General features: G+C 35.4%; 1 protein-coding gene across 6 annotated transcripts in view; it reads right to left on the bottom strand.

Moving 5' to 3' along the window:
- Nucleotides 1-23,810, bottom strand: part of ZFYVE16 (zinc finger FYVE-type containing 16) — a 45,604-nt gene that overhangs the window by 7,209 nt on the left and 14,585 nt on the right. For 3 of the 6 annotated variants that reach the window (XM_035014744.1, XM_035014743.1, XM_035014745.1), the window contains exons 4-15: nt 23,344-23,440; nt 19,983-20,144; nt 17,507-17,649; nt 15,143-15,518; nt 13,773-13,895; nt 12,922-13,077; nt 12,141-12,365; nt 8,205-8,287; nt 7,337-7,441; nt 6,821-6,968; nt 4,829-4,909; nt 320-482 (exon numbers count right to left, since the gene is read on the bottom strand). In XM_035014744.1, coding sequence (XP_034870635.1) covers nt 320-482; nt 4,829-4,909; nt 6,821-6,968; nt 7,337-7,441; nt 8,205-8,287; nt 12,141-12,365; nt 12,922-13,077; nt 13,773-13,895; nt 15,143-15,518; nt 17,507-17,649; nt 19,983-20,144; nt 23,344-23,440 — 1,862 coding nt within the window. Of the gene's footprint in view, nt 1-319; nt 483-3,583; nt 4,349-4,828; nt 4,910-6,820; nt 6,969-7,336; nt 7,442-8,204; nt 8,288-12,140; nt 12,366-12,921; nt 13,078-13,772; nt 13,896-15,142; nt 15,519-17,506; nt 17,650-19,982; nt 20,145-23,332; nt 23,441-23,810 lie in introns of those variants that run through there. The other 3 variants (XM_035014747.1, XM_035014746.1, XM_035014748.1) reach the window with 3 other exon arrangements.

The following is a 23,810-nucleotide window of genomic DNA, read 5'->3' as shown; positions in this document are numbered from 1 at the left end:
AAATAGGTACAAAACAACAGAAAAAGTATACTGCCTTTCACAACCTTGGCATCAAGGTCACACTGCTACACAATGCACATTTTATCACTGTCCCCTCCCAAACTGACCATCCTTTAATAGCTTATAGCATACTGGCCAAGAAAATACACATGAGGCAGGTTAGCTACACGTTTGAAAAAACAGACTACATTCATTAGTGTATAAGCATTTAAATTAATGGTATAATCTATATTTATTCATAAAATGTTTAATTTGTTAGGATTTTTTATCCTTCCCCCTCCATCAAATCAATTATATTTTAGTAACAAAAATTTCTTACCCTTGGTTTCCTTTTTCTTCAGAATCTACCCAGCAGATATCCACATATTCTCTTAGGTCTACAGCATCAACTTTCCCACATGTAATTTTAAAGTCTTTTTGTTCTCGTAGAGCAAGCCGCAAGCCATCCATAGTCTCTGGCGTTATTTGTACCATTAAGCCATCTAATAATGAGGTATGTTTCACATTCCTTTTATTAAATATCAATTAATGTCTAATCCATAAAATTTGCTTAGGTTCTGCATAAGATATGTTTTACATCATCTGTTATATAATCTTAATGATTGTTTTCTACTAGGAAATATGAAAAATATTTCAAAGTTAAGGATTCTCTTTCTTTAAAAAAACAGTTAAACAAATAATGGCGAAATTTTTCATTACCAACTGTAATGAAATTAGTGATGCCAAACTGCCCTTTTATAACAGCCAGCCGTAAAACTAGACAAAATGTATGAGGCAGTTGTTTTCAGGTACTGAACAAGAGGAAGTGCAATACTGTGATTTCTAAGGAAAACTCAACAGGTAAGCCTACAACTGCCCAGGCTCTTTGCTTGGAGACAATTTCTTCATGGTGACCCATTAAATCTACAATGGCCACAATGGGCTGAGAAATTAGAGATAAGTTTGGGGACGCCTGGAATCTGGGGTCAAGACACTGAAGAGGAAGGCACCAGAAGACTGAGTCCTTGGACTAGAAATGGAGACACGTTAATAGAGTGAGACTAGATGAGGCCTAACAGAGAACAGCTATTAGGGTTGGGAACAGAACAGAGATACTAGCAATCAAGCAATGCTGGGGGATATTGACAGTCTGGACCAACCACAGTAAAGAGATCTTATGAGCACCTCACTAACTTACACTGTGGCAAAACAAAACAAAGCCCTTACAAAATCTGTAGGCAAAATGGATTTAGAGAATGAGTCCTGCCAGATTGTAAACACTTTAGGAGTTCCACAGATCCATCTGTTAACAGAGTGAAAAATACAGACTACACAAGCTCAACATGATATGCCATGAAAATGCCTGCTTAAACATAAATAAGCCTTCTTCAGAAAAAGCTAAGAGAATCTAAAGTCTCTAAAACATATTAACAGTGACAAGTACATAATCAAAAATTATCAGCGAGAACTACAAGAAAATGTGAGCCTCTATACAACTGAAACCAACCATGAGACAGATAGCCAAGACAGTGGATTAAATATATACGTACTTTAAAACACCTATTCTAAAATATATTCAAAGACCTAAAGCAAAACATTCAAAAAATGAAAAGCAAATATGGGCTAAATGAAAGAGAAACAGAAACTGAAAAAACCCAAAGGGAAATTCTAGAACTGAAAAGTATAACCCGAAATTGAAACCTCAATGGATAGGCTTTATAGTAGACTGAAGACGGCAAGAAAAAGACTCAGAGAAAATGAACAAAGGTCAATAAACATTTTTCAATCAAAGAACTTAGAGAGGGACACCTGGGGGTGGCTCAGTCAATTAAGCATCTGCCTTCAGCTCAGGTCATGATCCCAGGGTCCTGGGATCAAGTCCTGCATTGGGCTCCTTGCTCAGCGGGGAGCCTGCTTCTCCCTCTCCCTCTGCCTGCCCCTCCACCCCCTGCTTATGCTCTCTCTCTAACAAATAAATAAATAAAATCTTTAAAAAATAAAGGAATAAAGAAGCTAGAGAAAAATGATTAAAGAAAAATAAACAGATCATCAAGGACCCAAGGAATGGTATAAAACAGATATATCTATAAATATAAATATAGATATATATATGCATATATACATATATAAATATATAGGTATCTCCCAGGAGAAAAAGACTGGGATATAAAAAAATTAATAATGGTAAGAAATTCCCCAAATTTGATGAAAAATATTGACACACATATCCAAAAAGCTCCATAAATACCAAGCAGGAGAAATACAAAGAAAACCATATTAAGGCATATCACAGTAAAACTGGTGAAAACCAAAGATAAAGAGGGTATCTTGAAAACAGACTGGAGAAAAGGGCACATTAAATACAGGGAAAGAAATGTAAAAAATTATATTGACTTCATTAGAAACAATGGAGGCCAAAAGACGAGATGACATCTTTAAGGAAAATAAAAACTTTCAAAGAATTTTATAGCTAGCAAAATATCCTTCAAAACTAAGAATGAAATAAGGACAGCTTCAGAAAAATGAAAGCCAGCCAGCTTATATTACAAAAAATGCTACTGACTTCTCGTGTCTGCTCCATCCTCACAACAAGACAAATGCCGAACAAACTGAAAATGAACAACTCTTATATCAGAGAATTGAGGTCACAGGGCAAACTCTCCCTCTCTCCCAAATAATAAAAGCTTTTAAAAAATCAACAAAAATATGTCAACACAATGACATATTTATAAAAAAAGATTTTATTTATTTATTTGAGTGAGTGAGAGAGAGAGAGAGAGAGCAAGCCCATGAACAAGGGAGAGGGGTCGAATGAGACAGAGGGAGAAGCAGACTCCCTGCTGACTGGAGAGCCTGATACAGGGCTAGATTCCAGGACCCTGAAATCATGACCTGAGCTGAATGTAGACGCTTAACCGACTGAGCCACCCAGGCGCCCCAGCAAATTATTTTAAATCAGAGTTCAGGAGTGTAGCTGGTTATAAAATAAAAATACATAGAAATCAATGAATTTCTATACATCAAAATAGATAAAAATTTTAATTTAAAAAGATACATTTACATCAGCAATAAAATCTACATTACAGAAATAAATCAAAAGATATGTGGGGCACATGGGTGGCTCAGTTGGGTAAGCGACCCGACTCTTGATTTCGGCTCAGGTCATGATCTCAGCGTTGTGGATCAAACCCGGAGTCAGGCTCCATGCTTGGCTGTGAGTGTGCTTAGGATTTCTCTCTCTCTCTCTCTCTATTCTCCCTTTGCCCCCCCCCCCCAGCTCTCTCTCAAATAAATAAATAAATCTTTAAAAGATATGTAAGGCCTATACAAAAACTATAAAATTTTATTTATTTATTTTAAAGATTTTATTTATTTATTAGAGAGTGAGCAAGAGAAAAACAGCATGAGAAGGGAGAGGGTCAGAGGGAGAAGCAGGCTCCCCGCCGAGCCGGGAGCCCGATGTGGGACTCGATCCCAGGACTCCGGGATCATGACCTGAGCTGATGGCAGTCGCTTAACCAACTGAGCCACCCAGGCGCCCAAAATTTTATTTTTTTGAAGAGTTTATTTTTAAGTAATCTCTGCATCCAGCATGGGGCTCGAACCCACAACCCTAAGATCAAGAGTCATATGCTCTACTGACTGTCAGCCAGGCACCCCTATAAAATGTTACTGAAATAAACTGAACATTTTCTAAACTGAGGATAGCCTATTTTTATGGATAGGAACACTGAGAATGGAAAATATGCCAGTTTTTCTCAAAATTAAACTACTGATTTAATTCAATTCCAAAAAAAATTCCAGTGGACCATTTAGAACCTGTCAAGTTGATCCTAACATTAATATGGAAAATCAAAAGGCTTAGAGTGGCCAAGGCACTACTGAAAAAGGAATAAAGTATGTGTGGCATCAGAGATGGGAGGACTTCCTAAAAAGCTATGTTTGAAATAGTACGGAGGACGACATTAGTGAAAAAGCAGACTTAATAAGAATCTCCAAAAAAAACTCCTCCAAAAGAACAACGAAACTAATAAAAAGTCAAAAGAAACCTTTTCAGAACTCTGGAAATTAATCAAAGGCTTGCAGCAATCTGGGAAGTATTTATTTAAGAAAAATGGTTGGATCTTCGTAAGAGCAAGCTTTGTTCTTTGTGTCATTTTAACTCTTCTATTCCAATCCCCTCCTCTCTAGCTCAGTGGAAGCCTTAAAAACCAATGGCCTGGAATCATGGTGAAAACCAACAGCCTGGTAGCCAATGGAAAGGGCAAAAGAAGGTTGGAGCTCCTTCAAAGCCTCATTATCAGAGAATTATTATTTTTTGAATGTTGAGTATTTTGCCCAGTGCAGAAAGTTTTTTCTCAGGGAGCATCTGTGAAAAACAATTAGAAGCCAATGATTAACATCTCAGCTGTCTGTGGCAGCTGATAATAGCAGAGGCAAACAATAGGCCAACCAAACACTTAAAAGGAAAAGCTGGGGAATGAGATGTCCGTAAGGGCTTTGAAAAGCTGTAACATATTTCTGGGAATTTAGAATGCCACACACATGTACAATACTGTATGCATACTCAGGGTGTATGCATGCTAAAGAAATGCCCTAAGCTCTTACCTCAGACTGACTTTTAGGCTCTTGTACAGGCAGCAAGTGCAGGTTATGGCAGAGTTGTTATACTTAACGTAAACCCAAATATTGACCATGTTCTACTTCTTGAGCTGGGTAATGATTTCATGTAAGTTTGTGGTACTGTGCTTTGTAACTGACATATGTTCTTTTATAAGTATCAAATACATTTTAAAAGGAAATGGAAAACATCTTTACATTAAAACAATCCTAAAGATGAAACTCATACCTTCAACTATGCTGGACTTAGCAAGAAATCCTGAAGATGTTTTTAGAGCTCCATTGAATACCACAAAACTTGCACCTGTCACTGATAAGAAAAATACATTTATGTTTTAACTTGCCTTTTTTTAATGCTATATGATGTTTGTTAAATGTACAATGTGGAGCATGGCACATTTAAGTACCTGATAAATGCCATGCCCATACCACTTATATTAGAAAGGTAATAAAAAAACAAACTAAACCAAATTAAGATAAAATATTGCATAAGGGTTATGTAATGTTTGTATATAATAACTGATAGCTATTGTACTACTTAAAATGTTTGTGTCTGTGTCAATGGGAGTATGGGAAATCGAATATCCACCACTGGTAAGAGCATAAATCAGAGCAATCTCTATGGAAGACAACTTAATAATTACCTATTAAAATTATAAATACATATATCCTTTGACACACCAATTCCACAACCAGGAATTGCACATATACAAGGTTATTCACAGTACATTTTTATAAATAACCAAGAACTGGTAACAACTATATCCATTAATGAGACAATTAAATGATGTACACATATAAAGTGAAAAGTTATGGAGAATGCAAAAGTTCTTTTTATACTAACAGAATCATCTCTAAGGTGTGTTAAAAGAAAAAGCAATGTGCAGAATGGAACACGTTATGACTTGTTTAAAAAAGTGGAAGAAATTTGCTACAAATTAAAAAAATTCAAATGCAGGGCGCCTGGGTGGCTCAGTCGTTAAGCGTCTGCCTTCGGCTCAGGTCATGATCCCAGGGTCCTGGGATCGAGTCCCGCATCGGGCTCCCTGCTCCGCGGGAAGCCTGCTTCTCCCTCTCCCACTCCCCCTGCTTGTGTTCCTGCTCTCGCTATCAATCTCTCTGTCAAATAAATAAATAAAATCTTTAAAAAAAAAAAATGCAAATGCAAATTAAAAAGCGGAAGAAAGGTGTGTGTGTTTGCTTAAATATATATGTAAGCAAAAATGTTTCTGAAAGGATATACAAGAAACTGGTAACATTGGTTTGGTTGCCTGTGGGGAAGAGAAGAGGGTAGCCTTGGGGTCAAGGGAGGAAAGGAAATTTCTCACTGTAGATACCTATACCTTTCAAATTTTATAACACATATACCTATTCAACAAACAAATATTAAATAGTTGTTACATTTTAATAACAAAAGTATTAATGACATATTAAGTAAAAAAATACAAAAGTGTAAATATCCAATATAAAACCATCTATTTAATAGATATATATTAATATAAGAAGGAAATATATTAAAATGTTCACAATGGCCATATCTTGGCACTTTATTTTCTTTTACTACTTTTTAAAACATATTTTCTAAACTTAACAAATAAGTATATACTACCTTTATAATCAGAGGCTAATTTTATTAGCAACCAGCATGTCAAACTATTTTAAATGTTATTTTAAAATGTATTAATTTTATGATATACTCACTTCCACTTAACTTTCAATTTGTTAGGCCCTCTACTGCAAGGATCTGGCAATCACAGCAGTCACTAAGGCCATTCAGCCAGAACTGAGAGTAATGTCACTCACATAGGCTACTCCACCATCTTTACCATTTCTATATCCCCAGCCACTTACAGTTTTATAAATCATTCTTCATCCTTATCTAGACTGTATTCCCCTAAGAGGAGTTGGAGCAGAGAGCAAACAATAGCTGACAAACACCTCCTTCCAGAGAGAAATTACTGAAAATAAGATTCATACTATATGGGATAAATTAAACCTGAAGATATCAAAATAAATAGTGTTCCAAGTCCTTAAACCTAATGTAGCCCCCCCAAAAAACACAAATTAGAAGCAATTTTTAATCTGCGTAGCTAAAATTTTAAATCATAATGTATTATTACCATCAATTCAGCAAATAAGTAAAATATATACATTTCCCCTTTGAAAGGAATTCCATTTATTGAAGTTGTTTTATAGATCAATACTAGGAACCAACACTTACCTTTTCTAGGATGGCCAGTGGCACTGTTGGCCTGTGTTTGATAAATGCCATCGTTCTGTATACAGACTAGGTGAGAATCTGCTTCAGTACTAAAACTAGCTCCAATGCTAATGACATGCTCATTAGAAGAATTTATAACCTTCATTACCTGGAAAAAACAACACTCTTTTAGAAACATTACTAACATGTTATGTCTTTACTAGTTACAGTCATTCAAAGGGCCACAATTCCAACCAGCTTCATAATTATCAAGCTTTGGTCTGGACAACTCCCTGAGAATGTGATGGAATCAAATGTTTTAAGATAAAATCACCTCAATTAATAGATAAAACAGTAAAGAAAAAGTTTTAAAAAACAGGATTAAACAAATCCTTTATTAGAAAACAAATATAAAATCTCAAAAATATTTTTGCCATTATGCATGAGACAGTCCGATTCAAAACAAATTAACTATTTTTAAAGAAATCTAATGTTCAATAATTATCTTCAAAATTTGCATGAAGAAATTAGACTTACATCATTGTATTTTTTCCGAGGTATTTTTATGCAGCTCTTCCCCATTTCCATATGAATCAATAGCTGATCTATATTATGCAAGGTATACTGGTAATTTCGAAGGTCCTACATATAAAATAATGACATTTCCATAAACCTTAAACTATCCATGAGCATTTTACCCATTCATTAAATCCTTTTTTAAGAGTGTCCACCATTTTAAGACCTGTGATACATAACTATCAAAATGCCATCCAGAAAGCAATACCAACTGAAAAACACCAACTAATCCTTCCAACTACTCCACAACAGTAATAAAGAATATCATTCTCAGGAAGAATTCTGTAGTATTTGGGGGTGATCTCCTCTTTCTAATTACAGATCTTCCAAAATAGGTCTTCAAAGTAAACATGTATAAATAAAAGTAAGTCCACTGAAATACTTTTCTATGGTTACAGATAAAACAATTACAGAAAAAAAGAGGTGGAAGGGAACCTGAGATTATCTAATCCAATTCTTCCTATTACAAATGAGGAAACCTGGGCCACAATTTGCTCAAAATCACCAAACTGATGGACTTAGGATACTAACACTTTTGCTAACCCTTCAACAACTGTGTAGATCTCACATTACCTACATGTGAAAGCACTGCAGCAGAACAAATCAAAAGACAATTACAACCAGGTACACATATATTAGGAGATGTGTTCTAAAAACCAATTCATTAAAAACAGGGCCCATTTATGCTAAATAAATTAAGATATATAATAAATGAACTTTCATTATACCAAATATGCCAAATTGAAATAGGAAAATATAAATATGTAAAATATGCTAAATAAAATTTTAAAATAACAATGTAAAAACACTTAATAGTTTGATTACTCACAACAAGTAAGTTCATAATAGTGTGTCCTATTTCTCCAAAAAGAGGTTTTCGGCCTCTAATACTCGTTAGAGGAGCGGGATATGCTATACATAAGAAAGGAAAACTGGTTACTTTCAATAAAAACCCAAAAAAGTCTTGAATTTATTACTTTTTTCTTTTTAAGATTTTATTTATTTGACAGAGAGACAGAGAGAGAGGGAACACAAGCAGGGGGAGTGGTAGAGGGAGAAGCAGGCTTCTCGCTGAGCAGGGAGCCTGATGCGGGGCTCCATCCCAGGACCCTGGGATCATGACCTGAGCTGAAGGCAGACGCTTAATGACTGAGCCACCCAGGCACCCCATTGAATTTATTACTTTTAATTCTCATTTCTCAAACATCATGGATAAATACCACCCAATCAGTTCTTTGGGGAAAGTGAGAGAAACATTAACCCATAGTGTGTATCTACTGGATGCTACACTGAACTGGGAACTTTATATACACTATATCTTATTTAAGCCCTAAAACAACCCAGTGAGGCAAATATGTCTACTCCTACTTTACTAATGGGAAAGGAGAGACATGGAAATTAACAAACTTGCTTATGGTAACTAAGTTAATAACCAGTGAGACAGATTTGAAATTTAGGCTTGCTTGATTCCAGAGCATTTCGTATTTTCATTATACACGTTTCCACATAAGGATAATGACAGGAAAATTATAGTAACTGGATAGAACCCTATAAAGTTCTGATAATTTAAGACTTTTTAAAGAGAAATATGAAGAACTCAAGATTTTTAAGGCATGTATAATTAATGTTCTATTGTGAGAATTTATAGACTGTAGTAAACTTTTACAGTTCTTGGGTCAGCCTAATAAAAGGGCCACACAGAGTCAGAGAAGTCAGTGCAGAGAAATAGAAGGAACATGGAGTCTATCACCTAACTACTTTTCTCTTTCTTTAGGGCACAATAAATATTATTCAAAAAGGAAAAGGTATTTGGTTGGCAATGCAGCAGGGCTTCTGGAAGAAAAGGAAGGTGAAAAAAGGAAGGTAAGACATTTCTATAATGATAAAAAGCAGAGAACTTTTTAACCTTCAGTTCTCAGCCTAGGTCATTAAGCAAACAAACCTCTCTCATACCTTTATACCAATATATGTCCTTAAAATTCTAAGAAAACACATTACCTGACATCTATTTTTAAATTTAAGTCAGAGTAACTCACAACTTTGTTATTACCAACATATTTTTTAGTGTTTTGTTTTTTAAAGATTATTTATTTATTTGAGAGAGAGAGCACGAGCAGCGGGGAGGAGCAGAGGGAGAGGCAGACTCCCCGCTGAGCAAGGAGCCTGACATGGGGCTTGATTCCAGGACCCCGAGATCACAACCAGAGCCGAAGTCAGATGCTTAACAGACTGAGCCACCCAGGCGCCCCTATTTTTTAGTTTTTAAAAGGAAAACCATGTTATTTAGAGGACAGAGGGTGCAGACTGGAAAAAAAACATAGGACATTAGTGGTAAAAGACATTAAAATGATATGATTAAGATAAATGATGCCTTTTTACTCTATCTGTTATGAATGAGGGAACATCCTTTACAACTTGATTGAGGTAATTTTATTTGAAACAGTACTTTCAAAAAGTTATGACTTAGAAAGACATTCTGTCAGAGTTATAAAGGACCTCCTAAGTCCTCTAAGCCAACAGTGAGTAGTATTCCAAATAGTCTCAATGTAAGTGTAGATAATCCCCCATTTGAAAGTTACTAATTTCAGATCATTATTTTCAGTCTTTAATCTTGGGACTCTAACTTTTGCCATTAAATCTTCCATACATCCATTATCTCTAACAAACACATACACACACACACACATCACATTTCCAAGTTCATATCCAGAGGCATGGGCACCAATAACATCAAAATGTCTGTATATCTAAAATCTAGCAGTATACAATGAACTCAAAAAATAGCTAAGACTAATTAATTTCTATGTACAGGTTTCCTCCCATCCAAAAGTTTGCTTTACACCACTTTGCTTTTACAAAAACCTATGTTAGTACCTGTTTTAACTGACTGAAAGGAATATGAAACAGATTTTTGTGTTTATGAAATGGTACTTGTTGGGGCGCCTGGGTGGTGCAGTCAGCTGAGCATTCAGCTCTTGGTTTTGGCTCAGGTCATGATCCCATGGGTCATGAGATGGAGTCCCACATCTGACTCCACGCTCAGTGCTAGTCTGCTTGTGTTCTTCTCTCCCTCTGCCCCTTGCCTCCTCAAATAAATAAATAAATCTTTACAACAACAAAAAAGAAATGGTAATGGTTTCTTTGCTTTATGCCATTTTGGCTTACAAAAGGTTTCATAGGAATGTTCTACTTTCAGATAGTGGGAAAAACCTGTATAACTGGTGATTTTTATCTTCATCATTACTAAACACCTATCATAACTTCGCAGCTCCAACCCCTGTGATCTTTTAAGAAGTCCCACAAGTAGCTCCATGATTTTCCTTCTTTGTGTGTGAGAAAAACAGATTTAGTGACTAGAAGTGATACTGACCAAATACTGGCCAAACGTATAAACTGTATGTTCCATAATGACTTAAGATTACATACTGACCTAACTTTCCATAAAACAGCATTCAAATATTTATAGCAGAGACAAAATATCAGGCTGAATGGATGAAACACTTGATGCAAAATAAACTTTCATAAGCTCTGTAGTTTACACAGTAAAAAACCTGAGATGAAATTTAAATTTTGATACTTTTTACACAACAGCATCAGAGTTGAGCTGTGATGGTGTTGCGTAATGGTGGGCTGCGTGGGTGGCTCCGCTGGTTAAGGTCCGACTCTTGGTTTCAGCTCAGATCATGATCTCAGGGCTGTGAAATCAAGCCCCACCCTGGGTTCCACACTTAGCAAGGAGTCTGCTTAAGAAATTCTCTCTCTCCCTCTGCCCCTCCCCTAGCTCCCATACGCTCCTGCCTCCTCTCTCTCTCTCTCTAAAATAAACAAATCTTAAAAAAAAAAATTGTTAATGGTAAAGACCTCCCCCACAAAATCAAAGAGCTTAATAAATTTGCCAAAGAGAGAGATTTATATCTCTTTCACTGAATTTGTCCATTTTGAAATATTTTTTAAGTTTTATAAATCCCCTCCTTTTAATTTTCCTCCAAGAAAATACCTATTTAATTATATTAGAATCAAATGCCTGAAACTTCATTAGATATACTTTACATGGTATAAATAAATAATTTCTTGAAAAAAGTCAAGGATAAAGGGTGGGAATTTAAAAATTTTAACACTAAAAATGATTTCAACTTAGAAATAACCATATACATAAACTGGGGCCATTATTTCACAATCCTTCATGTTTGGCTTTGTGATATACACAAATTCAGAGGGGAAATCATTTACCTTCTTAAAATACAGGAAACATAACAAAATGAACTCCCTACAGTACATGCTTTTAAGAAAACTTTTCAATGTTTTATATATTTCGTTCTGAGATTTAAAAAAAATTTTTTATAAGGTAAGTTAGTATAATTATGAACATCTAGAAACTTCATGACATACCAAGGTTGTCTAGACAACTCATTTAGTAGTAGAGGAGGGCTGTCTTGGAATTTTAAAAGTATATCAAAACATGGGGCACCTGGGTGGCTCAGTTGGTTAAGCGACTGCCTTCGGCTCAGGTCATGATCCTGGAGTCCCGGGATCGAGTCCCACATTGGGCTCCCTGCTCAGCGGGGAGTCTGCTTCTCCCTCTGACCCTCCTCCCTCTCATGCTCTCTGTCTCTCATTCTCTCTCTCACAAATAAATAAAGTTAAAAAAAAAAAAGTATATCAAAAGTAGTCCCCTTAAATCCCTTAAAAAATTGATTTTAATGATATCCCTGAAATTATTTTACATTTGAACCTATGTGATTTAACTTCTTATTCTAAAACTTACCTTTATATTCTGCACCCAATCTCAACATTAAGCGCATAGGAAAAACCTTTGCCCAGGGAATCTCTAGCTTCTGAATAAGAATTCCACAAAGAAAAGGATTACTTGGTAATAGGAGATCATCAAGTTTCTGTAAAGTAGGTGTAATAAACAGAAATCCTCCATGATCCTTACTACTGAGAAAACTCTCAGTAAAAGTAATATTGTCCAAGTTTTCTATGTATTTTCCTGGAAATAAAATCATTAATAAAAAGACTTTAAGTTGTTTTAAAAGGCATTCTGAGTTTGAATGTTGCAGTATAAACTTTCTTAAATAACAGCAATGTGGATTTTTTTTCTTATTTCCACACCTGAAGAAGCATCTATTGAATATTTTGTGTGCACAAAGCTCAGTTAATCCTGGAAGTTGGGAATTGTGAACAAAAATCTGAAAATGTTTCTAACCATAGGTGGTTTTAAATTTTTCTCTTTACTGCATGACCATGTGAAAATTCATCATGTCTCCCCCAATCTTACACAGATAAGTATATAGACACGTGTAAAAAAAAAATCAAGAAGGCAAATATATTTCCATTTTTAAAATTAAAAAAAAAAAACTGTGTAAAGACACTAATCACATAAAATGCTAGATTTAAGGAGACTGAAAATGATGACTAAGATCTTTTAAGAAATCATCAATCTCTTCATAAATCTTTAGTACAGTTAGCATAGCCAAAAGCATAAATGCCTTTAGTTAATTTATCCATTCCCTCCAGTCTGAACAATTCAAAATAAAATGCTATACCTTTTAAAGCATCCTTATAGATGGTGATAAATAGTTTGAAGATGTCCTTTGGAATAGTATTTTCATTTGGCAAACATAATAACAGAATAATAATTTCTGCCTGTCCCAAGCCATGAAGTCCATTGGTTGAGAAGTACCAATATTTGTCTGAGGAATCTTAAGTGATAAAAGCATACAACTATAAATGTCAACTTCTGTTAACCAAAGAAACTAATATAGTCATCCTTAGTATGAAGCATAACTTTTCAAATTCCTTGTTTCCCCAAAGTTCTCCTCACAAAAAAACTTTAAATTGAATTGTATAAGATTAATGTAAAAAAGAGAAAGGATGAAAGACTATCTTATGGAGTCAATTAATAAATAACTAAAAATAAAATAAATAAAAATAAAAGATGCACTATTATGCTGAAATGTAGTAAGAATCAAGTTTGTGTCAGAGAATGAAAGCTGAGAGAGTCAATGATGAGTACTGAGGATTATTTACTTCCTTACTTTTAATTAGGTCACATGTCACTTACTTTAAAACTGTCTTTATTGCTACTAAATCAAGAATCTTGCTCAATTAACAAGTTTCAATTTATCTAAAAGCTCTATGAAATACAGTCAATTGTATTATGAGCATCAGGTACAGCTAGGAGCCCATATCCTTAACCTAGGACTGAATGCAGGACACTAGTAAAAATCTTTAAGGTTTCAAGTCCCACTCAATATAAGTTTGCAAAATCTATATTTATATGTGGCTGACAAATCAATACCAATGCTGCTCACTTTTCATGACTGCCAGTCAAAATTTAATTAATTTCAGAAATCCTACACACCAATTAGGCAAAGAAAGATCAATCATTACTTACAAAATACTAACTTGACATTCACCAGTAGATTAGCATTTAGGACAAATGTAACAGGACGAAAACTTTTGCCTTCAAGAAGCAAAATGATCTGCTCATGAGATGGGTGTTCCTCTACTACAGGCACTAAATCATGAAAGTAACATATTAGTTAGAATATGACTTCCTGTTAAATATGCTTGCAATAAAAAAAACCAGATTTATAAATCCACCAACGGCTTTATCAAATTTAGTAACAAAAGCAAATCTATTTCATAAAAATCAGTTAATACCCTAGACAACGATTATATACTAATTTTTACTTTTCTACTTAAAGATATTAACACTGTAATACATATAAATCCTGATATATTAAATTATATATATAGTATATATACAAATACGTTGATTAAATACCATATTTATACAATTTTAGCCCCTGTACAATTTTAAAACAAACATTTTTGTAGAGTGGATTCCAGACTGCCAGCCACTCCAATTATAAATTCTGAAATTTACAACTCTTAAAGTAATCTAGACTCAGGTTGTATATACTGCTTGCTGCCATATGCCCTATGTCACCAACCAAGTGTAAAAAAGGATCTTGACAATCAACAGGAAAATATGTATGTCATGCGAAGTATAGGGCTTAAGGTATTTCTGCCACTATAGCTAGGTTCATGAAATAGCTCCCAGTGACAGAACAGAGATCCAAAACTTCATTCCCCTATATTATCATGCACAGAACACAATCATTTCAGGTTGCAGGATGCAGCATAATGCCTGGGGTGACAAGGATGTATCCCTAGGGAACTACTCTGAGGTGAGAGCTAGCCACAGAATCTCCAGCTTGGAAAGGACCTTAGAGATCAAATAGGTTCTCATCTTTTACATAGGAAACTGAAGCCCAAAGAAATTAAATAACATGCTTCAAGTCATAGGTGTATCAAGTAGCAGATGAGAAACTAAAATTCCTAGGTTTGCTGTCCAATCCAATACTCTCTTCTTTAGGCACTTTGCACCTTTAAAATGGTATGGAGGGGGGAGGCTGAGAAAAAAATGATAGAGTTAAAACTCTAACACAATGGAAGTATTTTCAGGATTAAAAGTGTATGAGTTTTCCTGTCAAACTAAACGTTTTCCTCATTCTAAATTAGGGACTCAAGATGAGATAAATGAGTCATATTTATTCAACTCAAAAGTTCAGATCTTTTTAGAATTTGGTTTCACATAACAAGACTTTTTGTAAACTAAAGATACCAAGCTATAGTACATATTTCAACCAAATTGTCTCAGCTTAAAAAAAATGCATTTCATACATCACAAAATTCACCAGTACATTTTTTCAAAAAACAAAGAAAACCTTTTTAAAATTTAAATAACTATTATCCTACCTGATCCCTTTTCTCCAGATGCAACCAGAAGAGGGGGCAAACTGTCCTCATCATTAGGTAGAAGACTAATCTTATTGCAAACATTCTTGTCAATACCACACAGTAACCTATAATCTGAAGTACTAGCAACAGGTAAATTGCTGTGAACTAAGACATCAGTAGGACTAGATGGTCCCTCAACTTCTGCAAAAACATCATCATTTAGGGTAAAAGAACAAGAAGTAGGTAACCCCTCAGTTCCTGTGTTTATAGGTAGTTTTTCCACAGATGGAACCTGAGAAATAGGACTCCGAATTATCTCATTTCTTGTAATATCTCCTATCTCACTGTTTGCTTTTTCCACTGTAGAATGGGCATGATCCACTGTGTTTACTGTCTGTAAAATATGGAATTAAAAAAAAAAAACAAAACCATCAGTTCATATTCTCTATTCAGCTGTGAAATGTTGATCTCTATAGCCAAAGATACCTTTTTAATAAGAATAAATAAAACCAAAATGGGCTCAGAAACTCTTCAAAAGCCAAATATGCCAAGAAACAGTACCATTTTACTCCTTTAAATTCAGAAGAGTAAGGTTTAGCTTTACCATATAATATACTTGGGTAGGTATTAATGACTTTAATTTTATAGACTAGAAAAAGGAGGCAAAGAGAACTTCAGCATCCTGTACCATATCACACGGTAAGCAAACTTAGTTTAACCAAACTCTCCTTCTGACAACAGCCCAAAAGCCTTGAGTGGGGAAAGGTAGGAAGGGACAGATCAGGGGGAAGGCAGGAAGGAGAATGGTTAGGAAGCAGAGTGGTAGGTGTATTCCTCAATAGTAACCACTAATAAACACTTCAAGGCAGCTTCAATAAAGCCCCTTTCTTTTTAAACTGGCCAAACCTGAGTTAGTATTAAATGAGAAGCATTTATGAACTCAAGTAAAACTTACTAGGCTGTTTAGAACTTTCATTTTGTTAAAATATCAATTGAGGGTAGGTGCTTGTGGTAATAAGGGCTATTTGTAAATTCTAGCTCATGAACCCTGACAAACAGCATACATTTATATGGTATGTGAAACAGAGCAGGATACATACTGATCTTGTCTAATATATACACACAGGACAAACCAGGTAGCTGGCAGAGTAGATGTTCAATAAATATCTGTTTACTAAATAAAAGCATTCCTACTGCATGTATGAATACTCACTTCTATGAATATTTTGCTACTTTACAGTGAAAGTTCTTAGTTGGCTGGAATTCTGTATTACGTATCTTTTATTTAACACCTAGCACATTTGTGTAAATGCAAACATAAATAACATTGTCCGATACTTTGCTGGATGTTTGAAAATCATTAAACAAATATTAGTCTAAATTAAATTACTAAATCTCAGTTCTATTTCCCTATACCAGGGGTTCTTAAAATGTGGGTCAGGGTTCTCTGAGGTTCCCAAGACTCTTTCAGGGAGTCAGTGAGGTCCTAGGATATTCTTCATATAATTTAACCAAAAACAACATATCACAACAGACTGCGTATAGAAGCAGATGTGAGAATTTGTCTTTTATTAAGCCAGACATCAAAGAATTTTGCAAAAATGTAAAACAGTGTTATTCCTCTCACTAAACTTTGTTTTAAAATATGTCTCATAAAGATATTATTTCTATTACTACAGCAAATTAATTTTTAAATTAATTTTAAATTTTTTCCACAATTTTAATTAAATAAATTTACTTATTTTATTTTTTTTAAGATTTTATTTATTTATTTCTCAAATTGAGAGATAGAGAGAGAACACATGAGCAGGGAGAGTAGCAGGCAGGGGGAGAAGCTGGCTCCCTGCTGAGCAAGAAACCCGATGCAGGACTTGATCCCAGGACCCTGGGATCATGACCCGAGCTGAAGGCAGACTCTTAACCAACTGAGCCACCCAGGCATCCCAAATTTATTTATTTATTTTTAAAGTAGGTTCATGCCCAGCATGGAGCCCAATGTGGGGCTTGAACTCACAACCCTGAGATCAAGATCTGAGCTGAGATCAAGACTTGGACACTCAACCGACTAAGCCACCTAGGTGCCCCACACAATTTTAATTTTAATACAGTAATTATCACTAGGTATAACCCACATAATCTATAATTCTTTGAAGTTCTCAGTAACTTCTAAGAGCATAAAGGGGTCCTGAGACCAGTAAGTTTGAGAATCATTACCTTAAACTGACATTAAAAAAGATAAAATCTAAAATATATTCACTACATCATGTTTGTCATTTTAGGAAGCTCACAGCATTAAAAAAAAAGTACTCTAATAATCACACTATGAAATATATTTAAAATAAAATGTTATTAAATTAACAAGTCATTCTTTAGATTCCTTACCAAGGGCATATCAGGTAAGAGAGGACTCATGTCTTCAGAACATCTTTTACTTCCAGATGATAATTTTGTTGTATCTGCAACTTCACCATTGGGCAGTATACCATCTGCGAACCATACTCTCTTCTGTTCTTTGGAGCATAATCCTAGAATCAGTTTAAAAAGTAAAGCACTTGAATTTGGTATATTGCAATGATTTAATACTAAATCAAGTGGGAAATATTTTTGTTTGTTTGTTTGTTTTTTAAGATTTTATTTATTTATTTGAGACAGAGAGAATGAGAGACAGAGAGCATGAGAGGGAGGAGGGTCAGAGGGAGAAGCAGACTCCCTGCCGAGCAGGGAGCCCGATGCGGGACTCGATGCGGGACTCGATCCAGGGACTCCAGGATCATGACCTGAGCCGAAGGCAGTCGCTCAACCAACTGAGCCACCCAGGTGCCCCTCAAGTGGGAAATGTTTTTAAAACCTTTCTGCTATCCATTGGCAAGACCTGCCTTCTCAGTGCTGCAAAGGCCTAAAGAAGTGGCCTTTTGTGATTCATCTAGTTGGAATGGAAGTCTTTTCCTAATTTATACAAAGGCAGGAGTAACCCTAGGAATCATATACTCAGAAAAAGAGTGGGCAGGAGAGGTTTTATCTTTAAGACAGTGGAGGCAAATTTAAAGCCTGTATTACTAAGTAGTGAGTGAAGAATGAATACAATTTAAAGACTAAGGCACAAGGTGGAAAAATGTAGACCGGAGCATGACAGATAAGCAAAGAAAAACATGGGAAGAACAGAAAGAAGTATAAAAAGTCTAAAAAAGGAAACAGGATCACTTGTGCATCAGAGGTCATTTTCTTAAAATTCTTTATTTAAAATAGGTCATTTCTTATTTTTAATGTACTTAATAAGAGAAGCATAATATTTTTGTTCTTATAATGTGGATATTGACCTTTATTAATATTTTCCTCCCAATTTGGAGGAAATAACTAGATATCAGCATAAATATGTATTTTCTTTTGTTACAAAGCATCCACAGAGGAAGGTTATGAAAATAGCTGCCAGACGGCTTTATGACAATATAAAAATCAAAGGATCAACATCTACCTTCCAGAACATAATATAAAATTGGAATTACATACAATTTTTGCAGTATGGATAGACATACTAAATAAGGTATCCTTCATGTATTTGCAACACTTTTATAATTTAGTAATTTAGGATGTCAATATAAGAGAACATATAAATATTTTTAAAGCATATTTATTCATTTTAGAGCTGTAACATACAACCATATATGCTGATCTCCTTATCTAAGTTATAATGACAAATAGAAAATAGCTACATTAAGAAATAAACTGAAATTCAAAGTAATTATCAGAAGTATGTGAATTTGTTTTTAGCTGACATTTACAGTGATTTTCTAGCAAGTTAGAGACTAATAGTTTGTATTTAAAAATGTACACAGGCTTGGGGCACCTGGGTGGCTCAGTCACTTAAGCAGCCAACTCTTGGTTTTGGCTTAGGTCATAATCTCGGGGTCCTGAGATTGAGCCCACTTTGGGCTCCTCACTCAGCAGGGCATCTGCTTCAGGATTCTCTCTCTCCCTCTGCCGACCCCCTGCTTGTTCACTCTCTCACTCTCTAAAATAAATAAATCTTAAAAAAAAAAATGTACACAGGCTTTACTCAAGGTCCTAAACTACAAGAGATTATAAAAAAGAATGGAGAATCCAAAAAATTTTAAATAGATTTTAAAAAACATATTTATTGTGGTAAAATATACATTTAAAAACAGATTTTTAAAGAAAGGGAGATATGCCAGTTATCTACCTATTGTCTCTCAAACCCAAACCCACCCTTCCATAAGGTGCTCTTTGATGGCAGGCTGAAGTCTGGGAAGTGCAACTCCCAGACCCCCTTGCTGGTTGGCTCTGGTCACGTTCTGCCAATAGCATTGGTGGGATACTGGAAGGTGGGAAGAGAAAGAATTCTGTTTCTAGTTCCTGCCAGGATCTTTGCATCAGCAGTACCACCGGATATAGGTGCATGCTCTGTGATTTGCAGTACTCCGACCATCAAGCCTGGAATACTCCTTCATTCACTGAACACGAATCCTGTGAAGCCCCCTGATGGTTCCAGCATTTGCTATATGGTGTTCTCCCAGAAATCACAACACCAGTCACACCCTGAATCCCAGGTCTGAGAACTAAACACTTCTCAGTACTCCTGAACTGAGTTCTAGAATATTGCCTTTCACATTTCATTATCCCAACCCTAGGAATAGTGGTTGCTTCCTGTAGTTAGTAATCTCTGAGTCACTTGAGTATGCCCCTTTTGCTCTTCCAACCTTCTAACACACATATACCAGTTCCCTGTACCAAATTCCTCTGATACCTAGTCTGTCTCTCTGTCCTCACTAAACCTTATCAAACTAGAAATTCCATTAAAAAATTATCTTTAGTCTAAGACACAGCATTTTTTTCTAGTTACCTTCAACATTTGGTTGTTTAAGTGCTGAGATCGGTAAAGTTGTAGGTGAAGGTATACCGGATGTTTGAGTCTCCTGAAGAGGCTGGATTGTGGCACTTTCATCAGAATGATTAGATTTAAGATTAGAACCAGTTGGACTCATCATCCTTTCAAACGCCTGAGCTAGAAAGGGGAACAAATATTAAAATATTAAAATACTTTTGAACTTCAAAGTAAATTATTATAAATTATCTATTTTTCAAGTTGTGAGGAGAAAGAAATCAGTGGGTAAGCAAGAAAAAGAAGTGGCACTTGGCAAAGATAATGTCCTTACTCCAGTTGGCAGCACTCTACTTCAATATAAGCTACCAATTAGTTATTTCAGTATTATATTTGGCATATGTTTATCTACTAAAGAAAATATGACTTTATTTAATATGACTGTCTCTGTTTTTATCCTTGTACCCCTATAGTATATTTTCAACACAGTTCAGAGTGATTCCTTTAAGACATAAATCCTATCACATCATTCCTGTTTAAAATCTTTTAATGGCTTCCCAAGTAGAGTGAAGATTTCAGTTTTTACAGTGGTTCACAAATCCCTACAAATCTTACTACCTCCTCTGCCTTCCTACTTAGCTCTCTCTCTGACCTCATCTCTCACTACTATCCCACTTGTTCATTATGATCCAGCCATCCAGGCTTCCTGGTTCTTCAACAAGTCAAGCAAGCACTCTCCTAGTGTAGTCTTTGCTCTTACTGTTCTCTCTGCTTGGACTGTTCTTCCTATAAATACTCACATAGCTTTATTCTCTCACTTCAAGTCTCTGCCCACATGTCAGATTATCATAAAGCCTAACTCTGCCTATCATTAAAAAATACTACCTCTTGGGGCACCTGGGTGGCTCAGTCGGTTAAGCGTCTGCCTTCAGCTCAGGTCATGATCCCAGGGTCCTGAGATAGAGCCTCACATCAGGCCCCCTGCTCAGCGGGAGGCCTACTCCTCCCTCTCCCACTCCCCCTGCTTGTGTTCCTGCTCTCACTCTCTCTCTGTCAAATAAATAAATAAAATCTTTAAAAAAAAAATACTACCTCTTGCCACCAATCTGTTACTATCTATCCCTCTTACACTCTCTTACTTTAATTTAGGATATTATCACCATCTGATATTCTCTTCGCTTACTGTACACCTCTCCCCACATTCCTAAGCTCCATGAAATAATAAACTTCATGAGAACAGGAGTATATTCTGTTCACAACTGGAGCTCCAAAATGCAAAAGACTGCTTGAATATTGCTGAATGATTTTTCATCCAAGTGACATGGAACAGCACTGGTAGCTCTCCCCTCATCATTTCTCCAAACCAATCTACCATAAATGTCACCACTGCTAAAGTAATCCTCCTCAAGTGCCACTGAATGATAGTACTCTCATGAAATGGCTTCAACTCACCAAATAAAATCCATACATCTTACTCCGGGTTTTGAGTAATGTCCAACTTGCCCCAAATCTACCTAATGGCACTCACATGCAGGCTTCCCTGAAACTTATACAGTCTCAGCACAACTTCCTCATTATCTATAATCTCTAATTAAACTATCTTTTCTTTTAATCCCTCATGGAATTTGTCTTACAACCCTGTGCCATCTTTCTCATCTTATTTAATAACATTATTTTATTTTATTTTTTTAAGATTTTATTTATTTATTTGACAGAGAGAGAGACAGCGAGAGAGGGAACACAAGCAGGGGGAGTGGGAGAGGGAGAAGCAGGCTTCCTGCTGAGCAGGGAGCCCGATGCGGGGCTCAATCCCAGGACTCTGGGATCATGATCCGAGCTGAAGGCAGACACTTAACGACTGAGTCACCCAGGCGCCCCTAATAACATTATTTTAAATGATCACTTCTACCATCTTCAACCCTAAGGTTGATATTAAAATAACTTGTATGTTTTTTTGTGGTATATAAATTAGTGTTACACAGAACCATAAGTGCAAATACATGCTATATCATAACACTATAAATAAAACAGATAACTAGATAACCATATTCATTTCAAGGTATTTTCTTTGATAAACCAAAGCATGATCTCAACATCCTATTGAATCTCTTTAATGACTATCTTCTCCTCTCCTGGAAACTTACAGTCAAAATGTTTTAATGTTCACCCAAAAATCTGACCTGTCAACTCAAATAATGTTTCAGATCTTCATGGCTATTTATTTTTCAAGTGGGGAGAGAGAATTATTATGGGAACTTGCTCTCATATTTCTGAATTCCAGCAGGTTGTCTGGCTAACAGCTCCAGCAGGCTTCTAGGCTACTGAAATAGCACAGGAAAAAACAAAACAACTATAGAGTCTTAAACTAACCTCTTCATAAACAATGTTGGTAAGATGGAAATATAAAAAGTTTACACTCTATTATCTTCCAGAGCAGAGGTCAACAGCAGGGAGAAAAGCAGCTTACCTCAGGCTAATAGACTCATATCAGAGCTTTTTGGAGAATTGCTGAAAAAAGTTATCTTTATTCAAAAGAGAAAAACAAATTATTATCAGGTATTTATTCTCCTGGCTAACAGGAAGCAATACCTGAGCTAATATACAGGTCAAGTACTGAAAAGTCCCAAGTACTATTTGCTGGGAATTAAACTGTCAACAAATCTTTGGGAAAATGCCAAGAAGAGTAAATGTGTATTTGAGGGGGAAAAAAAAAACCACACACAATACAATGCACATACACACACACACACACTCTGTGAGAACACAAATAAGACCACCAAGATAATTGCTGATAACGGTAGTAGCTAAGCTAGGGAGCCAGAAACAATGGGAAATACATACAAACAAAATTCTAAAATTGAGAAGGGAAAAAAATGTATGAGACAAAAATGTGCCAATACTGTGACAGATATGAACTTATCTATAAAATCATAAATATTATTACCTTATTTTGTATTCCCATCTTAGGGTGTAATTTCCAAAAAGGTGGGAACTATTATCTTGCATTATGCTATTAATTTATAACACTGAATTCTACTTATTGTTAAGTATTCTATAAATGTTTAGATTAGGATGAAAGATGACAATGATGATGACAAAACAAATAGGCAGATGAAATGCAGCATTTAGGGACTTGGTACCTGTTAAAAGTTAATGAACTGCCACTCCAGAAATTGAATGCTTCCTTTCCAGATTGGTAGTATTAATTGTGAGAGTAGAACAAAAAGAAGAGAAACCAAGCCGTGGGATGTCCCACCTAAGCCAGATAAATCAACACTAGGTCCTCGCCTTAAGAAAATAAAGAAGTTTATCTTTGTCACAATCCAGTTGTTTTTAAGATATATTCAATTACTGGAAGAAAATATGTCAGGTTAATACTCACCTTTACTAATAGTCTCAAAGCAGACTACACATACTCTTGCTTCCTTTTCTAGATATTGTAGTTTACACTTCCTATTACAACAGACACCACAAAATACCTATAAAGAATAAAATATCAAATTTGGTTTTGTGTCAAGCACGTTTATACCTATGGAAGGCAGGGGGAGAGGAGCCAAAAATCTAATTAACCAAACACCATTTTTCTGATTATATAATTTTTCTGATCACTATAATCACAGGCAGTTATTAAAATGATTCTATTTGTTTTACTTCAATGAGGTTTCTGCAATTTAAAATCGTGTCTCTGACAAGGAGAATTCCTTTAAATCAATTCTGCTAATTGGAAAAGAACAAAAATTTTCTTTAATGAATAGGCTTATAATTTAAAAAGTTTTCTGTGGTCCTTTACTTAAAACTTTTAAAAGTAGAATGTTATTATTTTTCTAAAAGAGAGGAGGGTTGATCTGA

The sequence above is a fragment of the Mirounga leonina genome, unplaced genomic scaffold (genome assembly GCF_011800145.1).
Source record: "Mirounga leonina isolate KUSES-001 unplaced genomic scaffold, KU_Mleo_1.0 Mir_168, whole genome shotgun sequence".
Taxonomy (NCBI): domain Eukaryota; kingdom Metazoa; phylum Chordata; class Mammalia; order Carnivora; family Phocidae; genus Mirounga; species Mirounga leonina.
This window is presented reverse-complemented; position numbering and strand designations above follow the sequence as displayed.